Here is a 15,108-nt window from a genome sequence, read left to right as displayed (position 1 = left end):
ATACCCTGCTCCTATATTGGGTGCATATATGTTTACCAGGGTTATATCCTCTTGTTGGATCAATCCCTTTAGGATTATGTAGTGACCTTTGCTATCTTTTGTGATGGCCTTAATTTTAAAGTCTATTTTGTCAGATATGATTATTGCTACACCAGCTTTGTTTTTTTATCCCATTTGCATGGAAAAAAATTTTTCATCCTCTCACTCTCATCATGTGTGAGTGTTTTGTTCTGAGGTGGGTCTCTTGTAGACAGCACTAGGTGGGTCATGTCTTTGTATCCATTCAGCTACCCTATATCTTTTGATTGAAGCATTTAATCCATTTACATTTAAGATTATTATTGACTAGCAGCCCCGTGCATGAAATTCGTGCACTTGCTGGGGGGTGGGGTTCCTCAGCCTGGCCTGTGCCCTCTCACAGTCTGGGAACCCTTGGAGGATGTCTGACTGATGGCTTAGGCCCACTCCCCTGGGCCGGCAGTCAGACATCCTTAGCACTGCTGTGGAGGCAGGAGAGGCTCCTGCCACTGTCGTTGTGCTTACCAGCTGTGAGCCCGGCTTCTGGCTGAGTGGCACTCCCCCTGTGGGAGCACACTGACCACCAGGGGACAGCTGCTGCATTGAGCGTCTGCCCCCTGGTGCTCAGTGCGCATCATAGCGACTGGTTGTTCTGTCAACTCTCCAACATCCCCTGAGGGGTCCTGGATTGTGAGAGGGTGCAGGCCAGGCCAGGGGACCCCACTGGTGCATGATTGGGGCCAGGAAAGGACACGGGAGGTTGGCCAGCGGGAGTGGGACTGTGGGAGGGCTCCAGAGCGTGTCCAGACCATCTCACTCAGTCCCAATCAGTCGAACCTCAGCAGCAAGCTAACCTACCTGTTGGAGTGTCTGCCCCCTGGTGGTCAATGCACATCATAGCGAGCGGTTGAGTGGCCTTAACATATCATTAGCATATTATGCTTTGATTGGTTGAACTGCTGACAAGATGACCAGACACTTATCATATTAGGCCTTATTATATAGGATAGGTACTTACTTATTGCCATTTTAATTCTGAATGTCTAGGAATTTTCCATGTCTCTCTCTATGTCTTCTTCTCCTTTTAGCAGTCCCTTTAGTGTTTCTTGTAATGCTGGCTTGGTGGTGATGAACTCCTTTAGACTTTTTTTTTTGTCTGGGAAGCTCTCTATTTCACCATCTATTTTGAATGATAGCCTTGCTGGATATAGTAATCTTGGTTTCAGATCCTTGCTTTTCATTACCTTGAGTATTTCATGCCATTACCTTCTGGCCTATAGAATTTCTGATGAGAAATCATCTGACAGCCTTATGGGAGCTCCTTTGTAGGTAACAAATTGCTTTTCTCTTTCTGCCTTTAAGATTCTCTTTTTGTCTTTAATTTTTGGCATTTCAGTTATGATTTGTCTGGGCATGTTTGGGTTCTTCTTACTTGAGATTCTTTGTGCCTCCTGAACTTGTGTGACTTTTTTTTCACCAGGTTAGGGAAGCTTTCTGCCGTTATTTCTTCAAATACATTCTCTATCCATTGCTCCCCTTTTTCCCCTTGTGGCACATATTATGTGAATATTGTTACATTTCATGTTGTTCCACAGCTCCCTGAAGCTGTCCTCCTGTTTTTTAATTGTTTTTCTCTTTTTGGTTCACTGATTGAGTCATTTTTTCTACATTGTCTTCTAATTCACTTATCCAATCCTTGGCTTCCTCTAATCTGCTGTGTGTTCCTTCAAATGTGTTCTTTATTAGTGCTATGTTATTCTTTATTTCTGAATGTGTTATTTTTTATAGTTATTATATCTTTTTTATGCTGTTGAGAATTTTTACCATCATTATTCCGAACTCTACATCAGATAAATTTCTTATCTCCATTTCATTTATCTTTTTCTGGAGAATTCTCTCATTCTTTCATTTTGGGGTCATTTTTTTGTCTCCCCATTTAGGCTGTCTGTTTGGGTTTGTGACTATGTATTACATAGGTCTGCAGGGCAGTGTCAAATGCTCTTTTTGACTAATTAGATAAGACAAAGACTCAAAACCTCAAGAGACCCACCTCTGCCTACAGACTCATTAGATTCAGTCTTGAGTAGCCTTCAGGCAATTGTCCACAGACATGGTGAGCTTATTTTCCATAGGGTGGGTCAGTTGCTTCTGCCTGAAGGTAATTGCTATTCTCAGTCTCCCAATGGGCCTCAGAAACTCCACACTGTGGGGCAAGGTGTTTTCCAATAGGGTGGGTCAACTGTCTTCCCCCAAGCAAAAACCACCTGTATAGCAAATGTCTGCCTGAGAAAGATGACCTCTGCAACGTTAGGGTATGACTCAGCATAGGAAACTGGTGTGTCTGCCTTCTGAGCTCTAACCCCAGAGCCTCCAACCCTGGCTTCTGCTCACAACTCCAGCCCACTCTGCCCTCCCACTGCTGGAGCACAAGGTGAGTGGCTGCACACAAAATTTTGTGCATTGGCCCTTTAAGAGGGTGCCTGCATTTTCAGCCTTCTCTCCCTGGCAGACAGCAACCCTGCTGCTTTTCACAGCCAGATGTTATGTGGGCATCTTTCGCAGTTCTGGTACTCTCTGGTGGTGAACCCGGCTTGGGGATTAGATTCCAGAGTTTTCCTTGGCAACCCTCCACAGCTGAGATATCTCGCCACAACTTCAGCTGCTGTCTATGGGTCCTTGGCCAGCACTTTCTCACTCCTGCCCTTCCTACCAGTGTCTATGCTGTCTCCACTTTCCATCCTTGGTTATCAGATAGTCTTCAGTTGATTATTCAGGATTTTTTTTTTTTTTTTTTTTTTTTGTATTTACTTGTCATTCCTGTTTGCTCCTGGGAGCTTGTTTGTGTAGCATCCACTTGCTCCACCACCATTTTTAATCTCCAATGGTTTAATTTTTATTAGAGATTTTTAAATTGAATTTTAGAGAGAGAGGAAGGGAGAGAGAGAAACATCAATGTGAGAGTGAAATTTTGATTGGTTGATTCCTGCCCATTCCTACCAGGATCAAGCTTAGAACCCAAGCATGTGCCCTGACTGAGAATCAAACCAGCAACCTTTTGATAGATGAAACAACAATCTAACCAACTGAGCCCTAGCTGGTTGATCTTGACCCCAATTGAAACTTGGAATATTCTTACTGATGGAAAGAAGGAGCAAGTAGATACTGAGGGCAGTCAAACCTGTGATGCTTGGTTTGTTTGAGGTTGAGCAGTATCCCCTCTGTGGCCTGCTCACTGTCCCTGGCACAGTCCAGGCTTATTTCCCCATTATCTGTCAACCCTGGTTTGTTCTGTTTGAGGCCAGTCAGTGTCTGTCTCCAACTCCATGCCTCCGCCCAAGCTGCTTCTTCTGGATGTTCATTTCATTCTGTAGGGAGCAGTTGTTAGAATTTCCCCATTCATTGGGCCCAGCCACTGTTAGTAACAGGAATTTTGGCTACATGGACCCTGACCCTCACATCCTTGGGAAAATAACATGCAGGCAAAGTTTTTCCAGCCAGAGGCTCTTTAACCCCGGCCCTAATTCCAGGGGGTTGGTTTTTAATTCACAGGTATTTTTAACATGTGTCCGCTACCAGGCCAGTGGTGGGATGCAGCATCAAACAAAATCAGGTGGGGCCGATAGTCTGTGTGAGGCAGGAGAGTAAGAAACTAGGAAAATTAATTGGCAAGTGAAATAGGGAAACTGAGACCGAACAAACAGGCTAAGCAATTTACAGCAGATACAGAAGGTCACCTCCCCAGATATAGCATCTAAGCCTCAGTTGTATTTCAGATCCAGACCCAGAAAAGCAGCAAAATCAGATGAGCAGTGCCAGGGCCAGCTGCAATGACTAATGACCCCCCTGATTTAGTGCTGAGTGGAGACTATGAACATGAAAGGATACACGTGGAAAGCTGATGAATATTCTGTTGAGACCTTCCCTAAACTCCCAGCCTTAAAAAAGCTTCAAAACAAAGAACCTGACATGAGCTTTCCTTCCCGGGAGCATGCTCCCGCCTTTCCCGTCCCCTTCTTCTTTCCCCACAGGTGTGCACCTGCTAAACTCTAAGGGTCCCCATAGACTTGCAACCAATGGAGCAATGGGCAGTGGCAGCTCACTCCTGAACCTGTTTCCAAGGCTCCCTTTTCTCTGACTTCCCAGTGAGCCAAAGCAGCCCTGCCTAGACTCTCCTGTTACTTCTATTGTTTCACTGTCCCTAGCTTTAATAAATGTACCATCAAAATCACGTGGACTTATACTGTGAAATCTTTCCTGCATGAAGTCAAGAACCCACACACTACTGGCCAGCCCGACGCAGACCGCTCAGGGCCAGGTCTTTCGGTAACACAGGAATCTCCATTGGTAACTGGTGGTTAGATCCAGGACAAGTGCTGTGTGGAAAGCACTGGGTAAGGGAGATTGGGTCTTCCTTGGAGTCTGGAAGATGAGTGAGTTCTTTGTTTGCACTCTTCACCCTGGCTCGCTGGGAGAGCTGGAGAAGCCTGACCTAGCCAAGACTGCCTCCCTCACATGCCACACACCAGCTGTGGTGCTGCCCTCACTCCCAGGGAACAGCACCATTCAGCATCCGAGGTGTGGTGGAAAGGCAGCACTTCTGTTAAGTCCCACTGCTGCAATGATCTCTGTAAAAGATGGAGCAGCTGCCGCTGTGCACATACCAGCACCCAGTTCTCCACGAGAAGACATTAAGCCCCTAGCAATATTCATCTGCTACATCGGAGTAATGAGCTGTAAAGTCAACATTAAAGGTTTAATTATTATTAATGCCTTGCAGAGTGGCTGGATTTAATTATCCTGTAGGCATCCCAAATGCATTTCCCTTTTTTTTTCATGTCTTTTCCCTACTGTCATGACCTCACCGAGTGTACTGGTGGCTCAATGGCAATGTTTGAAATCAGTTCCTCCACAGGGCAGCGTACACGAAATGAGAGAGGGCATGAGGACCGAGGACAGGCAGAGGGCAGAAAGGAAATGGCTGCAGAAAAACCCCCCTTAGTCTCCTTGGCTGGGCTGGGGAGGCTGGAATTTCAGAGTTCCTTTGTTTGCGGCCCCCTCGCCCCCCCCGCCCGCCCCCATAATAATAGCTAACATGCTCCTGTGCCCTAGACATGGACTAACTAGTTAATCTTATAAAGGGCTCTGAAGGTGAAAGGTACTGGGGCAGTGCTGGGCATCACCATTTCTGAGTGCTTCCTCACAGTGAGAACCAGGCCCTGACCCCTGGCTAAACTGCCTCTCAGCACCATCTCTGACTTTGATATTTTTGCCCTCCAAAATGTGTTTTGCATCTTAAAAAGGTTTACTTCCCCTCTCAGTTTTGCTCTGTCAGATGCTGATCTTGGCAGTGCAGTGGGGTTTAGTCATGAGTGGTGTCTCCCTCTCTCTCTGCCCTTCCCTCCAAAGGCTGCTGAAGAGCATGGCTGTCTAACCAGACACACTGCAGCCACTGAGGCTGCTCGCTCCCAGCCCTGTCCTCTGACCTCCGGGCCAGGGGGTAGTCAGCCCTGTCCAGGCTGCCCCAGGAACCATGGTGGGCTACATGCAGCCCAATTCCTACCCTGCTTCTGCTGTCTAAGAACCTGGACTTGTCCTTTCATGGTTCACATGCTAGAACACCTGCTCTTTCCTCTGTGCAGAGCTGGTACCAGCAGCCTTTCCAGACCTCTGTGAGGCATGCTGGTTTACAGGGGTGCCATGTGAGATAAGTTTGTCATTTCTAACTTTTCCCACTCCCCCACACCCCACCCTACCTGAGGAATAACCTGAGCATATATGAATTAACAAGCATATGGTAGGGTATAAACCATGTGCTAGGAGCTCTCCTTGGTCTCAGGACTGTCAGGCAAACACAGCACAGTCCTGTTCTGGGGCCTTGGTGGAATAGGTCTAATCCAGTGGGGAGTGAAGGACAAGAGCCTCCCAGGATGAGGAGAACACAGCTGGGATGCTGTCTGGTTTGGGGGAGAGAGAAAGGGCACAAGAACCTAGCAAAGACGGACAGTTCAGAATCACATGCTCCTTTGGAACAAGGATGCTCCCCACTGGCTGGACACAGACAGTGGGGAGGAGTGCCAAAGGCTGTGTCTGGAAGCTGTGCCGATGTCGGTGTGGAAAGCCCCGGGTTCCAAGGTACCCCTCTCTGAGGGCAGTAGGTAGGTAGGTAAGCAACAAGGTGGTAAGGTCAGCTCTGCATTTGGGCTTGTAACCTCACACTGAGGACCTGCTGGAGGAGGTTTGCAATGGTTTAGGTAGGAGAGATGAAGAGCGGAAGCGTGCGCAGGATTTCTTGGTGAGAATTTAGAAGTGGCATCAACAGGATTTGAGGATGAACACTGAGACTGAGGGAACAGGTGGGCTCAGGAAAAACAGAGGGTGCTTGTTCTCTGGTGGGTCGGAAATTAGGGGGTGGGGGCTTGAGAGACAGACAGTGACTTCATTGAGTTGTGGCACCTTGAGGCAGTTAGATTGATATAAGTCCGGTAAACCAGTGGTCATTGGCACCAATTCAATGCCAATAGGAATCCCAAATTTGGGGTGCAATGAAGAAGGAAACTTTATTCAGTTGTGATACAGCACAGCTGTGAAAATAGCAACGTTGTAAGGTAGCCCTCTGGCCAGGACGCTCTCCAGCTAGAGGGCTCTGCTCCGCTCAGTGGTTTGCTCCACTCTGCTCTGAGACATCTTTGGTGTTTCATTCAACCAGGGAGCCACAGTCTTCTGTGGAAAGGGAAAGTGTGGGAGCTGACTTATATAGACAAGAGTCCTTACCCCTAGTCCCTGATTGGCCCATCTTCATGCAAATGAGGACTCCAAATCCTCAAAATTTGATTGGTCCAAATGGCACTGTGCTGATTGGTCAGAATAGAGTTGCTTGGCTGAAGCCATACAGCTCTAATTCACTGGGAAAGCCTCAGTCCTCTTGGTTGAAATAGGATTCCTGGGACTCCTTTACAAGGGCTGGCTCAGATGCAGAAACACCGTGCAGGCAGGCAGTTCAAGTGCAGGCTGCTCCCTGAAGTGCAGTTTACCTGGGAGGCCTCTATTCAGAAGTAGCTGCTCTGCTCTGTTTTTTAAAATTTGAGTGCAGTTAGCCACAGTGCTTCTTTCTAGTAAGTGTCTTTTTTTTTTCTGGGTTCACAGTCCACTGCTCAGAAGAGAAGTTGGAAGCACAGAGAATTTAGAGTCTCCATGTAGAAGCAGATAGAGACAGGGACTGTGAAAGAGGTCGTGCTGGCCCGGGAGGCCCGGGGACACAATGCTCAGACAGGTTCGGCTATGCCCACCCTGGACAATCAATGAAAGAGGTGGAGTCCTCCAAACATCAGGAGTGTGTCCTCCCAGGAACAGGGAAGACATACTACTCCAGAGCACCAGCCCTGCCATAAGGCAGTGCCCGTATCTCTCTTCACTGCACCCAGCCTCGCTGGGCAAGTCAGGCCAGGATTGTACAAAATGCAAGTAAGTGGTGCCTACAAGTGTCCTCTGTATCAACAGAGCTAGTAAGCTGGTGGTGAGCAGGCCAGAGTGGCCATGCCAGTGTGTCCTCCATTTGGGGTGAGGGGAGGTGCCTGTGTTGAAATGGCATGAAAGTGCATAGAGGGAGGCCAAGCATTTAAACAAAGTACACACTGGCCATTTCTACTCACCCTTGTACACAGTGAAGAAAGGACCAAAGAGCTTCAGAGTTGATGTCTCTTACAATAAATACTGGCCCTCTTAGTCTGGGGACCAAAGAAAATGGAGTCTGTCTGTGACAAAGTGACGTTTTCTTTTGTGCACCTAGTTGAGGCCAGTTTTTAAGATTAACAGTAAGTTCTTTTCTTCAACACATCTTATCTCAATGGATCTATCAACTTCTCCATGTGGTCACTGGTGAAAATACTGCAATCACAGAAATAAACGTTATATTTAAGTTTTAAAGTTGTGATGCGCCGAGTTCAAATAGAACAAGAAAGATACTCTGTCATTTTGTAAATTTAGCCTGAGGGCTGCAGCAGGCTTTCTTAGCCTCAGTGCCATGGACGTTCTGGGCCAGGTAATGCTGGGGAAAGGGGTATTGTGCATTGTAGGCTGTTTAGCAGCATCCCTGGTCTCTACACATTAGATGCCAATAGCACCTATTTCCCAGTTGTGACAACCAAAACTGTCTTCGTACATTGCCAGATGACCTCTAGGGGGCAAAATTGTCCCTGATTTGGAACCCCCAGGCTGGGGACTGACTGGCTCTTATGTGGCCCCAGCCTCTTCTATTCTTTTCTGATCACAGTACTTGGGTTGTAAGTAGCACTTTGCCCGGCTCTCTAAAACTGGGGCCTGTGCCAGTCTACTGTGCATGCAGAGCCAAGCCTGCCAGGAGGAGTGTTGCTGGAAGCAAACTGGTGTTTTCCTCATTGAGTTCTGCAAATCCTCATGTGTTCCATTTAGTTGGTTAGTGGTGCTGTTTGGCAGTTTGGCAGCAGGTTCCCTCAGCTCCTGTCGTTGCCATTGCTGACACACAGACGTGGGAGGCAGAGGTGCAGCAGGCTAGTAAATCCTCCACACCGAGCTCCCCATGCACTCCTGCCTCGGGCTTTTGTGCCTGTATTGATTGATTCAAAGACTAAAGAAATCCTTGGCATGGGCAGTCCTGGGGAGAAAATGCACCATTGTTAGGAAAATCATTGAGTTTTGACACAGGAACAATAGAAAGATTTTTGTTTGATTTTCTGCTTGCATAGAATTGACCTTTGGCAAAGCTTACTCAGTTGAACCGGTGTTGGCCACCGGTAAACAAGAGGAAGAGAAACCCAGGTGGCACTGGCCTTTATGAAACAGTGGAGGAGCCAAGGACATGGATGATGACATCAAGTTTCAGAGCAGTTGAACAACTTACCGCATAAGATGGCCAAGAATTCTGTCTGGGTTCAGAGCTAGTCACTGTTGTAGACCAAAGACAGCAGATCACTTTCAGAAGGGTTACTAACCTTTGACAGGGTAACAGGAACACCCCATGACAGTAAGGGGATAGTATTTTATGCTGTTCATATTGTCCTTCAGGATCAGACTGCTGTAGGCATCAAAAAATTATGAGTCATGGTTGAGGAGGTCTGTGACTGCTGGGACTTGTTAGAACTTACGAAACATTGAGGACCACAGTACCAGGGTGGCCTCCACCTTCCACGGCTGGGCTATCCCTGGGACTGCATGTCACAGGCGTGTACCACGAGTGGGAAGGACACAATAGTCTGTGCAAGTCTCTTGCCTTCAACTTGAAACCTCCTTGAGGCGTGTTCTGAGTTGCTGGGACGTTTCTGAGATAAGAATTTTGTTGGAAAATAATTGTTGGAATTCTGGCAGATAGAAATAGCTCCCATTGGAGATAGATCAAGTCAGCACAGAGAGGTGGATGAGAAAATTCTGGAGTCAGAGCCCTAGGTGGAGATTCTGCCCTAATTAACAGGTGTGGGGCTTCAGGCCAGTTACCTTCTCTCCCTCCATGCCTCAGTGTCCTGACCTGTAAATGAAGATCATTTAGCTCCTGCTTCAGAGACTTTTTCCGCACAGAGTGAGGTGGTGCGTGCCAAGGCCAAGGACAGTACCTGGCCCCTCACACACATGATTGGAGAGGGAATGACATCATGGGCGCCTCTAGTGGACCCTGTTGTCCAGGCAGGGTCATGGAGTTGCATGTTCCTGGAACAGGGGGTCTGTTCCTTTGAAACACCCCCCACTCGAGGGCATTCTGCACGTGCCCCGGACACGGAGCCCATGCTCCAGGCAGCCCAGGCAGCAGAAAGGCCACATTGAGTAACCCGCCTTGTGTTTTGCTTTCAGAATCCTTCCCAGCTTCCCTGTGGCAAAGCGCTCTACAGTTACGAGGGGAAGGAGCCTGGTGACCTCAAGTTCAACAAGGGAGACGTCATCATCCTGAGGCGCAGGGTGGACGAGCACTGGTTCCACGGGGAGCTGCGCGGCGCCCACGGCTTCCTGCCCGCCAGCTATGTGCAGTGTCTCCGGCCCCTGCCACCCGCCCCTCCCCAGGGCAAAGCCCTGTATGACTTTGAGATGAAGGACCGAGACCAGGACCAGGACTGCCTGACCTTCACCAAGGTAAGCTGGCCTCTGGGCACAGCCCTCGCACAGCAATTCCTCCCTCAGAGCCCACACCTTCCCCCTTGAATCCTGCTTCCTCCCAGGGTCTGAGTCCCACTGGGCCTCCTAGTGGCAGAGGAATCTGTTTGTCTCCCAAGGAGGTTTCGTTGTCTGGAATGAGATGGCACACAGCCTGACACATGGCTGTACCAGGAGCGACAGGGCGCTCTTGGAGCAGGACCCTTCCTCGCCTGAGTGATGTCTACGTGGTGACTCTGGTGGAGGGAATGAAGTCTTTTCGGGGCTCACAGACCCTTGGAGAGGCTCACCAGGGAAGCTGCAGAGATCCCTTCCAGGTCGCAGGGCTGGGTGGCTGGGCCCAGAAACCAGCACGTCACCCTCCCATCTTCTGGAGCACCAGGCAGAGGGTGGGCAGGTGTGCTCAGGTCCCAGTCTTGCCAAGAGGGGCCCTGGTTAGGGACAAACTGACCAGTATTGACCAGTGGCATGGAGGAGAGTAAGTAAACAGCCTTGCAAACTGTACTAGTAAGCATCAGAGGACCAGGGCCACAGCCCTAGACCCTTCCCATCCATTCTCACCTCAGGCCTCCTTGTTTTCAGGGAGGCAGCAGGGAGCCCTGGAAAGTTCTGCTCATACTTGGAGGTTCCCGTGGATTTGTTACCTGTGCTGGGCTTTATCTTTACAACCACAAGTTCCGAGGGAAGTAGTCGGAGCCTGTTGTCCACTTAAGAAAAGTCCAAGCTGTAGAGAATTTTTACAATAGTTTGAGCCAAACTGAGGGCATATGCCAGGAGTAAGGTCTCAAATGCTTCACAGAATAACAGTTTGAGGCTTGTTTTATGCATTTGGAATTAAGGAGAGAACATAAGGAAGGTTACATGGAGGTGGGAGAAAGCGAGGCAGGAACTAGATTAAAGGATAGTTAACAAGAGTATGTGCTCTCTTGAGGGTGGTCACAGTTTATTCAAATGTGTGTTAACCTAGATGCACAGAATCAACTGACAGTGCTGGCTTAAGGCAAAGTAAAGCCTTTTAGTAAATTAAAGAAGTTATATGATTGGGGTATGATTTGCCCAGTTAGGAATTTATGATCAGATTACCCTGTGAGGTTACTTTCCACAGAAGCCCTTTTCTTCCCTCCCCCTCCCCCACCCCACATAAAGTTGTAAATAACAGAGCTGGGAATATAACTCATATCTCTGACTTGAAAGCCCACATTCTTTCCACTCCTGAGAGGACATTGGTGCCTGCTTGCCTATCTCTCTCTCTTCATCTGTATAACTTGGCTGTGGCACTGAGCAGTTTGTACGGCTGCTAGGGTACCACACACACCATTTTTGAGCAAAATTTGCATGTCCAATCCATGGCTGCGGTTTGTTTTATTCCATCCTTCAGCTTGACAGTGAATAATCTATTTTTCACTCTGGTGTTCTGAGGCTAATTCCAAGTGTCTTCTGGCTGATGCAGCCTCCCAGGAAGCCAGCATCCAGGGTCCTTCCCCACCACCCCCCTCCGCTAAAGCTCCCCTCTCCCTCTTTCTCTCAGTCTGAGGTGAGAATGGCAGGCATCCCAGTGTCAGGCAGACAGAAGCCCTGCCTTACTCCCTTCTCTGACCAATAGACTCTCCAGAGCTTCCCTAAAGATGAACCCTCTGGGAGCCCAGATGCTCTGTGCCATAACTTTTGACCAAGAGCAGGGACCCCAATGACCTCTCAGGGTCCACAGGGGCTCTTGCTAACCTTGTATCTGGGCTCCAGAATTTCATCAGTGAAGAGCTTCCTGAAAGGTACAGCTGCAGAGAGCCCCCCCGCCCCATCCCCACCTCTGCCCCCTCAGGGCCCTACCCTTGCCCCATCCTGCTTCTCCACTATAAGGTCCATTATTTCAGACTCTGCCCAGGACACTCAGCTTCGGGGTAAAGACCGTGGGACCCGAGGACAGAGGGGGCATTGTCTACTTCACAGAAATGTAGCAGGCCCACCCTGCTGGGAGCTGTGCAGGATCCCAAGGGTACAGACAAATTCACTGCTCCCCAGGAGCCTGAAGTCCAGTGGGAGAGACAGGGAACAGCAGTCTGGGACTAGTGCTCAGAAGATAGTTTCAGAGAATAAAATGAGACACTGGTCACCCAGGAGGCATACCTGTATGTAGTAAGGCCTCTAAATATTCAGGGATAGAATTTAATATTTGATACTTAAAGAAGCACAAGGTAGTCCTCATGGGTAAAACTAGAACTCTCTTAGGCTTCCTTAGAGTTATTCTGTGGTTGGTGTTGTTTTTCCTTTGAATTATGTTGCGGGGGGGAGTTGTTTTGTGCTGGTCTCAGTCTATCAAAATCAATGTTGTGGCTGAAGCAGCCCTTGTGTTTCTTACTATTATTATAAGACATCATTCAGCAGTAACCATCAGAAAACTTTGGAAAGACAAGGTTTGTTACATACAGTGAGGTTTAGATGAGACTGAGTGCATGGGCCTGGGGTCTGCTCTTATTCAGGTCAAGGGTTGGGGCCTAGGTTTCCAGGGCTCACTCATTGTTTTTTTTTAAAAAAATCTGTATTGTTGAAAGTATTACAGACATCCGCCGCCCCCCCCCCCCCCCCACCCCCCACCCCCCCGTTGTTCCCCTCTACCTAGTTCCCACTCCTCTCCAGGTCAACAGCACTATTGTCTGCGTTCATAGGTAATGCATATATGCATATAAATTCTTTGGTTAATCTCTTCCTTTCCCCTTCCCTTTGAGATTCCTTAGTCTGTTCATGTTTTCATGACTATGATTCTATTTGATTCATCAGTTTATTTTGTTCATTAGATTCCTTGTTTGTTTATTTTGATTTTTAGATTCAATTGTTAATGGATATGTATTTATTTCCATTTTATTCTTATTTTTTATCTTTTTCATCTTTTTAAAAAATAAATAAATCTTTATTGAAAGTATTACATATGTCCCCTTCTAAGCTGCTTCCACCCCCCAACACACCTTTCTACCTGCCCCAGGCCTTCACCACCTTATAGTCTGTGTCCGTGGGGTATGCATACTAGTATATGTCCATGAGTTATTTGGTTGATCTCTTCCCACCCACCCACCCACACTCCCATGCCTTCTCTCTGAGATTCCACAGTCTATTCCATGTTTCTGTCTCTAGATCTATTTTGTTCATCATTATTTTGTTCATTAGAGTCCACATATGAGAGAGATCATGTGATACTTGTCTTTCTCTGACTGGCTTATTTCACTTAGTATAATACTCTCCAGGTCCATCCATGCTGTCTCAAAGGTAAGAGATCCTTCTTTCTTACTGCTGCATAGAATTCCATTGTATATATGTACCAAAGCTTTTTTATCCACTCATCTACTGATGGGCACCTGGGCTGTTTCCAGATCTTAGCTATTGTAAATTGTGCTGCTATGAACATAGTTATGCATACATTCATTATGATTGGTGTTTCAGATTTCTTAAGATATATTCCTAGAAGAGGGATCACTAGGACAAATGGCAGTCCCATATTTAATTTTTTGAGGAAATTCCATACTGTTTTCCATAGTGGCTATACCAGTCTGCATTCCTGTCATCAGTGTACTAGGGTTCCTTTTTCTCCGCATCCTCACCAGCACTTGTCATTTGTTGATTTGTTGATGGTAGCCATTCTGACAGGGGTGAGGTGATAGCTCATTGTCATTTTAATTTGCATTAATTTAATGATCAGTGACTTTGAGCATTGTTTCATATGTCTCTTGGTCATCTGTATGTCCACTTTCAAGAAGTATCTTTTTAGGTCTTTTGCCCATTTTTTAATTGAATTGTTTGTCTTCCTTTTGTTAAGTTGTATGAGTTCCTTATATATTTTGGATATTAACCCTTTATCAGATATATCATTGACAAATATGTTCTCCCATACAGTGGGCTTCCTTTTTGTTTTGATGATGGTTTCTTTCGCTGTGCAGAAGCTTTTTATCTTTATGTAGTCCCATTTGTTTATTTTCCCCTTAATTCCCTTTGCCCTAGGAAATGTATCAGCAAATATATTGCTATGAGATATGTCTGAGATTTTGCTGCTTATGGTTTCTTCTAGTATTTTTATGGTTTCACGACTTACATTTAAGTCTTTTATCCATTTTGAGTTTATTTTTGTGTATGGTGTAGGTTGGTGGTCTAGTTTCATTTTTTTGCATGTATCTGTCTAAATTTCCCAGCACCATTATTGAAGAGACTGTCTTGACCCCATTGTATGTTCTTGCCTTCTTTGTCAAATATTAATTGAGCATAATGGCTTGGGTCAATTTCTGGGATCTCTGTTCTGTTCCATTGATTTATATGCCTGTTCTTGTGTCAGTACCAGGCTGTTTTGATTATGGTGGCTTTGTAGTATAATTTGATATCCAGTATTGTGATTCTTCTAACTTTGTTCTTCATTCTCAAGATTGCTGCAGCTATTTGGGGTCTTTTTTTGCTCCATATAAATTTTTTGAGTATTTGTTCTACAGCTGTGAAATATGCTGTTGGTATTTTAATGGGGATTGCATTGAATCTGTAGATTGCTTTGGGTAATATGGACATTTTAATGATGTTGATTCTACCAATCCATGAACCCTGTATATTCTTCCACTTGTTTATATCTTATTCTATCTCTTTTTTCAATGTCCTATAATTTTCTGAGTACAGGTCTTTTGCCTCATTAGTTAAGTCTATTTCTAAGTATCTTAATTTTCTTGTTGCCATGGTAAGTGGGGTTATTTTTTAGTTTCTCTTTCTGAGAATTCATTATTGGTGTATAAAAATGCCATTGATTTCTGGGTGTTAATTTTGTATCCTGCTACATTGCTAAATTCAGTTATTAAATCTAGTAGTTTTTTGATGGACTATTTACGGTTTTGTATGTACAATATCATGTCATCTGTGAATAATGGGAGTTTTACTTCCTCCTTTTTCACTTTGGATGCCTTTTGTTTTTCTTCTTGTCTGATTGCTGTGGTTATGACTCCCAATAGTATGTTG

At 46.4% G+C, this 15,108-nt stretch overlaps 1 protein-coding gene across 1 annotated transcript in view; it reads left to right on the top strand.

Annotated features, from left to right (window-relative positions):
- Positions 1–15,108, top strand: part of SH3RF3 (SH3 domain containing ring finger 3) — a 281,575-nt gene that overhangs the window by 167,481 nt on the left and 98,986 nt on the right. The window contains exon 2 of the mRNA XM_036351738.1: positions 9,835–10,110. Coding sequence (XP_036207631.1) covers positions 9,835–10,110 — 276 coding nt within the window. The remainder of the gene's footprint in view (positions 1–9,834; positions 10,111–15,108) is intronic.

This window comes from Myotis myotis, unplaced genomic scaffold, assembly GCF_014108235.1.
Source record: "Myotis myotis isolate mMyoMyo1 unplaced genomic scaffold, mMyoMyo1.p scaffold_m19_p_2, whole genome shotgun sequence".
NCBI lineage: Eukaryota > Metazoa > Chordata > Mammalia > Chiroptera > Vespertilionidae > Myotis > Myotis myotis.
This window is presented reverse-complemented; position numbering and strand designations above follow the sequence as displayed.